This window comes from Patagioenas fasciata, chromosome 22, assembly GCF_037038585.1.
Source record: "Patagioenas fasciata isolate bPatFas1 chromosome 22, bPatFas1.hap1, whole genome shotgun sequence".
NCBI classification, from domain to species: Eukaryota; Metazoa; Chordata; class Aves; order Columbiformes; family Columbidae; genus Patagioenas; species Patagioenas fasciata.
The window spans coordinates 5,070,542-5,077,824 of record NC_092541.1 but is presented as its reverse complement, the minus strand read 5'-3'; the positions used below and the strand labels follow the sequence as shown (position 1 = coordinate 5,077,824).

The window sequence follows — 7,283 nt, the reverse complement described above, 5'->3', positions numbered from 1 at the left end:
AATTCCTTTGGGCCTGGCTAGTTCAGTAACAAATCTCCATCTAAGAGAAACCCATCCACACATTAACTTCACGAAAATCCCTCAAATCTCCCACATACAGCCACTGGAGTGACACCAGCTCCATGGTGGGAAACACTGCACTACCCCAGGAAATTCAAGAATGGTTTTGCATATTTTGTATTATTTTCTCTGTTTATTAGTAGCATTAGTAAATCTTTTTTAACTTTTCCAACTTGCAAATCTCTCTCCATTTCCCTCCTATTAACTTTCCTTAGCAGAGAGGGTAGGGTGGTTAACAGAGACCATCTGCCACAGTTTATTGTTGCCCTGCAATAAACAGTGACCGTGTCCAAGGAGGGTGACCGGACAATGTCCCCGGGAAACCTCTTTCACTGCTTGACTCACCTTTTGCAGGAAACCATTTTCTTCCTACCAGGTACAAACCTCTCATGTCTGAGCATGAGCCCATTGTCTCTAGTCCTCCAACCACACATTGCCAGTGTTGAGCCTGGATCTGTCTTCTGCAGGATGTCACCATTGCTACTCCAAAGCTGCTTTTCATTCTCACACCATATATTTTCTTCATGTTCAGCAAGCCCCGTGCCCCCACACACTACTCCCCACACAAGTGCTCCAGCTCCTCACCATCCTCGAACACCGTCTGCTGAACACAGTCCACTTGGCCCAGGTGTTTCTTGCAACACATCTTTCTTGCATTGCAGCATTGTTGTAGGTGCTTTCAGGTGAGTACTCAGAAGACTGGGATAGTCACTACCCTAGATCTCCTTGCTGAGGTGCTGGTCACCTTGGCCAGGATGCTGATGAGTGTCCTTGGTCCCCAGGAACAGTGCTGGAGTTGCACCTCTTTACTGACATTACTGCAAAAGCACCGTTCCCTGGCCCTGCTGCTGGGATGCTGCTTCTCAGGGCATGAGGGATTCATGGGGAAACAGGGCTGGCTCTATCTGGACATGTGATATCTTGCCCACCTGTGTCCTAGAGCAGCTGGGCAGCTCCCTTTCCTCATCTGCAAGCGTTTCTGCAGCCATGCTGCTGCTCACCATTTTGCTTTAGAGACATTCTGAAGAGCCCTTAAAGACACTCAGCCTCCACCTGTTGCCTCTTCTCCTGCCAGTGCCTCTCCCTGCTCCATCCCTCCAGAAACATTCCCAGGAAGCTCTGGGCAGAGAACCGTAAGGAGCAAGATGAGGATGACATGCACTGCGTGTTGGTCTCTGTGGTGTATAGAACCCAGTCGGCATTAATCACCTACCAACTGTTCTCTTCATTCACTGTCCCAGTAGTATGGGGACAGATTTGGAAGACAAGGAGAGCAAAATACCTTTGGGTCAAGATAAGGACACTCCTAGAGGAGAAGGGAAAAAATGAGAAAAAAAAATAAATGAAATAACTAGTCATGCAAACGTGATCACCCACCACTTCGCAGCACCAGATCGATGCCTGACCGTCTTCTGAAGAACAAGTACTTTGAAAACACCGGCCACAGTCGTTCACTTAAAAATCTTTGTGTTAACAACCATTGTCCAACCATCCCCAAGAACTCCTTCCCAGAATCACCGTGAGGAACATTTCTCTCAATGGATATCTTGGGATAGTGTCTGCAGGGAAAAGGATGACACAGAGGATTGGGCTGGGATGCAGAAGAACTTGCAGTTATCCCCAGCATTACACCAGAGGCCATAAACCTCACATTAAATCAACGGTTTTAATTAATAGCAGTAAACATCTCACTTAAGGATGAGCAAGGACCCTGGGGGTACACACAAGAAAACACCCCCACGTCGGTTTCTCTGGGAAGAGGGAGCTGAATTCCCTCAGCATCTCCACTAGAAAGCTCCCCAGCACTGTAAGGGTCCCAATGCCAGGACAAAGCCCAGAGTGTTTGGTTCTATTAACATGTTCCAAACATCAGCAAAATCGAGAGATAAGCAGTTCCGCGAGCAAACTGCCTGCACTGCACAGAGGCCTGTAAATTGGTAACTGCTACAGCTAACACCTGCTCAAATCAAAACTGCTGCTGTCTCAAACCCCACAGGAAGCACCAAAAAGACTGGAGTGAGGTGACCTTGTCTGATCACCAGATGTCCACCAAGATGCTCTATCACTTCCATCTCCCTGAGCAAGTCATGGAGAATTACAGACATTACAGAGTTGTAGGCTGAGATACATGCAGTGTGAGGAAGAAATGCAGGGGCCATGTTGACAAGCAAAGCATAGCAAAAAAGATTTCTTCCCTGTTTTCTATCAGGAGGTGATTTTCAGCCAATTCCTGCAAAGGAAGACCAGAGTACGTGTAGTGGTTGCTTTGAAAATCAATGGACAAATATTGAATGGCCCCTCCACTTCCTCCTTATTTGTCTCACATTTCTTGCTGACCACAATGTCATATGGTATCGAATGTCCCTTTGGTCACTCTGAATCTGCTGTCCTGCAGATGTCCTGCCTATGTCCCCTCCCAGACTCTGGTCTAAGCACCAGCCTACTGGACTTTTGGAGTGTGGCTGGAGACACAACTTTGCTGCTGTGCAAGCACTGCTCAGCAAAAGCCAAAACACAGATGTGCTGTCATCAGAACCGTTCCAGCTACAGCTGCAAAGCACAGCATTATGAACACTGCTGTAGGGAAAGAGAATTCCATCCCAGTCAGAATAAACACAATTGTGCCAAGAACCACCACACAACCACACTAAAGACATCCCTCCCAGCATAATTCTTGAAGACCATTCTTCTTCCTGGGCACCTTGGGAAAGCATCTGCAGAGGAAAAGATGACACAGAGACATGAGCTCAGGTGCAGAAGAACTTTAATGAGACGAAACAGGGAAAGAGATAATCTGAGTGGAGATCCTGGAGCAGGAAGCATCAGCGGCAGACAGGAGTCTGCGACTCATGGCTGTGGAGAGACTGAACCAGGTCTCCGTCTGCCTGTCCCACAGAGGGAGCAGGGCCAGCAGGTCCTCCCTAGGCTGACTTTGTGAGGCTCACAGCCCAGGGGAGCACAGGAGAACAAGGAAACAAGAGGAACAGGAGACACGGGAAGAGGGGAAATGCGGCATGGGCCAAGATTCCCGAGAGCCCAGACTGGCCCCGTCTTTTTACAAGAGATGCTGGGGTTGCTCAGCCCCTCTGAAACCAACAACCCAAATCTCCCTCCCCAGTCCAGTCCCGTCTTGTGTGTCCCTGGTTTCCTTCCCCAGGGCCATCACCAGCAGCTTTAACAGGGGAAACTCCTCCTTGTGCCGCAGATGTCGCTGCCCAAGCCAGAGAAACCAAATCCCCCGGAGTTGATGGGCACTCCCTGAGAGCTGAGGATGCTGCCAACAGCGGCGGAGGTGGAGGATCCCACGGCGGTGTTCTGCGGGAAGGAGCTGAGGATGGGGCCGGGCAGGGTCACCACCACGGGGGAGGGCTGGATGTAAACGTTAGAGTCCTGGCACTGCCTGACACAGGGCTCATTGCAGCTGTTGGCCAGCGGGGTTGGGCCGCAGGGCTGGCAGGGCAGGCACGGGTTGTAGCAGGACATGTCTTGTGGCTGGAGCTGCGCCTGGGAGAGAGGGCAGGGGGAAGAAGAGCGGGGGAGACAGGTGAGGAGCAGCTTGTCACCCCAGCATGAGTAAGACAAGGTACAGCCTGCAGACAGGAGCTGGACACTGTGTAGGGATCACACGCACTTCTCCTTCCTCTCAGGTAAGCCCTGCCAGTAGCGATGAAGCCCAAGGGGATCCCACCTTGCCCACAGCTCAAGGAGACACCTCAAACAATATACCACCATGTCACACTTTCTGACCGATTCCCTCGCACGGTACAAATATCCTCAAGACCCTGCATGGGACTAAAGGGAGGAATGCAATGAGAAATCTTAAAGGAGGAGGAGGAGAAGGAGGTGGAGATAGGGCTTCATACTCACCTTGATCCCAAGGAGATGGAGGCAAGAGGAGTGTATGAGAGAGTCAGGAGAAGGACCCGCTTTTATACTGCTCCTGCACCGCCCCGGGATCACAGTCACTGCACGCAGGCAGTAATTTCCCAGCAGACTCACTTCCAAAGCAGAGTATCATATGTAAAGTTTCTATTTTGGGGCCATCAATGCTGTCGTTTCATTTCCTCCTTTCTGACATGCCTGCTCTACCATGCAGGCTTCTTTCATGCGCTGGCTTGAGATGCCTGAGTGGAATTACAGCAAACAGTGGGTTGGCAAAAGTTTCTATCTACATCATAAAACTTCACAAGACTTCAACAACAAAAGTCAAAACAATGTTATCTTTAAGTGTCCAGAATACAGATAGAAGGAAAGAGAAAGAGAGAAAGAGAAAGAGAAGAGAAAGAGAAAGAGAAAGAGAAAGAGAGAGAGAAAGAGAGAGGGAAAGAGAAAGAGAAAGAGAAAGAGAAAGAGAAAGAGAAAGAGAAAGAGAAACAGAAACAGAAACAGAAACAGAAAGATTTGAATATCAGAAGGAAGGGAAGATTTCTCCACTTGTCAGTCTGACAGTCTCTGTAGTTGTCTTGGTGGTGAGTGCGATGAAACTTCATTAATGCCACGCAGCACACTGCACAAAGTTGTCTCGAGTTAGGAGTTTTATGCTTCAGTCCATTCACATCCAAGAGAAGAGTGGGAGGCTCATCTCCTCCCTCTGCTCGTCCTTCGTGCTAAATAAGCGGATTGTTCAAGAAATACGTGGGGGTTCTCTGAAAACAGAACTCCTTTGGATGGTTTTGCCCAAAGGGCCAGGGATCAGCATTAGGGAAAGACTTGAAGGGTGTAAGAGAACAAACACACAAACTTCATCATCCTGGCCAAACAGACTGGGCGGTGCTGAGGAGTTCTCCTGAACAGTCAGTAAGAAGAAGGAACAAAAGCATTGCAGAAATCTCCACTCCACCTGGGACTCATCCCTGGGTCCCAGTGAGGCGCGGAATGAACGCACAACCCTTGAGGTTATAAGAAAGTTACACATTTATTTACGACGCCGGACAAACGGGGAATCATTTCTGCTAATATGTGTGTAAAATTACAGTAGCTGTGAACTCGGTTAAATGCAGTGAAGTGTTACATATTCATGAAAGTTTTAGGAACACCTGTACATATTTATAACATGTCCCCGAGAAGGTGGTTCTTATTACAATGAGTTCCGGGAGACCATTCCCATAGTCTCCACCTCTGGCTCCTCCTGGTTGCCACTGTGTAATGATCATGAACCCGGGTCCTCTTTCTCTGTACACGGTCACCTTTGGTCCACTGTGATGAGTTGGTTAGGACTCAGACTGCTGAGTTGCTTAAAACTGGTGTAGCTCCTGTCCTGTGCCCAGGATTCTGTTACCTAGTTCACCCAAGGATGCATCAAGGATGCACCCAAGGATAATCATTTTTGCAAGGCATCAGAGAAGTCCTGGTTTTCATACAATAAGTTACACAGAGTTAAGCAAGGCTAGGCAACAGTGATGTGGGTTAAAGGGTTAGCTCTGTAAGTGTCTTTAGTGAAGTGGGGTAGGGTTAGTTCTCAAGTGTCAGTTCTTTAAGTGTTAATTAGTTAATTGTCAGTTCCCTGTATCACCAGGAAAAACATCTCCTGGCATTAGGGTATCAGCAGGTCTCCCCTCCACTGCTCCAAAGCCTCCTTTTGCTGGAGAACCTACCAGTACCATTGGAGAGGCAAAGAAACCTCCCCAAACTACCCAGTGAGTGAGGGCTGCCAGGACCCTGCAGTGCCATGTACTAGGGGATGCTCAGGGACTGGACGGGATCAGAAGGGACCTGGGTAGAAAAGCAGCTCTGGGACGACTTCAAAGAGGCGAAGCATTTCCCTGCCCTGCAGACATGGAGTCAGCTGGGACGCATCCCAGCAGGCCAAGGGAGTGCCTTCAGCAGGCAAGCTACCTGGGATCGACTCTCCCTACCCATGGTGAGTCGCACTATAATGTTAGATTGGCCGTGTGTCAGGCTTCTGGTGTGAGTCCAAGCCAGGAGTGCGTGCTGTCTGCAGTTCTGGATCCCACACAGCGATAAATTCCCCTGAGGCCAGGGCAGCTCCATCCCAGCCCCAGGAAAAAAAACAGCTCTGACCACTGGGCTGGACCCGAGTACACAGCTCCTGGAAGCCCTAATGGCCTTTGGTCTCAGTGTGACATTCTTGCCGGCACTCCCACAGCTCAAGGGGCTCAAAGGGTGGTCAGAGTGTTTGGAAATGTGCCCAAGCCATTGTGTCTCTAGCTGGTCAGGTCCAGTGTGCAGCCAAAGTGCACTGTGGTGTGAGGAGAGTGGGAGAAATAAGGCATTGTACTGAGCCCCTAACCGCCCCTCATTGGTGAGGAAAAAACCTCCAACATGGGGCTCTACATAGAGCATATTTTGGGCAGGTTCTGATGTTTTCTTGCACAGGAAATCTTTGCGCTTCTCATATGGTGCTTGATATGAGTACCCATGGTCTAGAGGGCATGGCAGAAATGCGGAAATTAAATGGGAGCATTGACAGAAACAAAAACACAACCTATGTCGTTAATTAGGATATTTTGCTTTAGAAGTGAGTCTGTTGGAAAATTGCTGCCCGCGTGCAGTGACTGTGGGCCTGGGGCGGTGCAGGAGCAGTATAAAAGTGGGTCCTGCACCTCACTCTCGCATCCACTCCTCTCGCCTCCATCTCCTTGGGACTGAGGTGAGTTGGACAACCATTCTCCTCCTCTTCCTCCTCCTCCTCTAGGATTTCTCAGGGAGTAACTGCCCTGTTCTACCATGTAGGGTCTTGAGGCTGCTCACCATGGGAGGGGAAAGGGGCAGAACATGTGACAAGGAGAGACTCTGGGGTGTGGCTGAAGTGTCTCCTGAGCTATAGGCTAGGTAGGGATCTCCCTGGTCACTCTTGCCAGGGCTCTTCTGAGGGAGAAGCCTGCGGGTCACCTACACAGCCTCCAACTCTCATCCCCAGTTTATTCCTTGGCTCTCCAAGGTTGGGAGAAAGGCTGATACTATGCAATCCCTCATGCTCTGCCTCTCCCTGTCCTGTCTTTCAGGTGCAACTCCAGCCACAAGACATGTCCTGCTACAACCCGTGCCTGCCCTGCCAGTCCTCTGGCCCGACCCCGCTGGCCAACAGCTGCAATGAGCCCTGTGTCAGGCAGTGCCAGGACTCCAGAGTTGTCATTGAGCCCCCCGCTGTGGTGGTGACCCTGCCCGGCCCCATCCTCACCTCCTTCCCGCAGAACACCGCCGTGGGATCCTCCACCTCCGCTGCTGTTGGCAGCATCCTCAGCTCTCAGGGAGTGCCCATC

At 50.2% G+C, this 7,283-nt stretch overlaps 1 protein-coding gene across 1 annotated transcript; it reads right to left on the bottom strand.

Annotated features, from left to right (window-relative positions):
* Positions 1-3,234: 3,234 nt before the first annotated feature.
* Positions 3,235-4,000, bottom strand: LOC136111932 (feather keratin 1-like). Its single transcript, XM_065856378.2, has 2 exons — positions 3,928-4,000; positions 3,235-3,545 (listed from the first exon to the last, which is right to left on the bottom strand). Exon 2 carries the CDS (start codon positions 3,541-3,543, stop codon positions 3,235-3,237), a length of 309 nt encoding a protein of 102 aa, XP_065712450.1. The 5' UTR covers positions 3,544-3,545; positions 3,928-4,000.
* Positions 4,001-7,283: the final 3,283 nt, after the last annotated feature.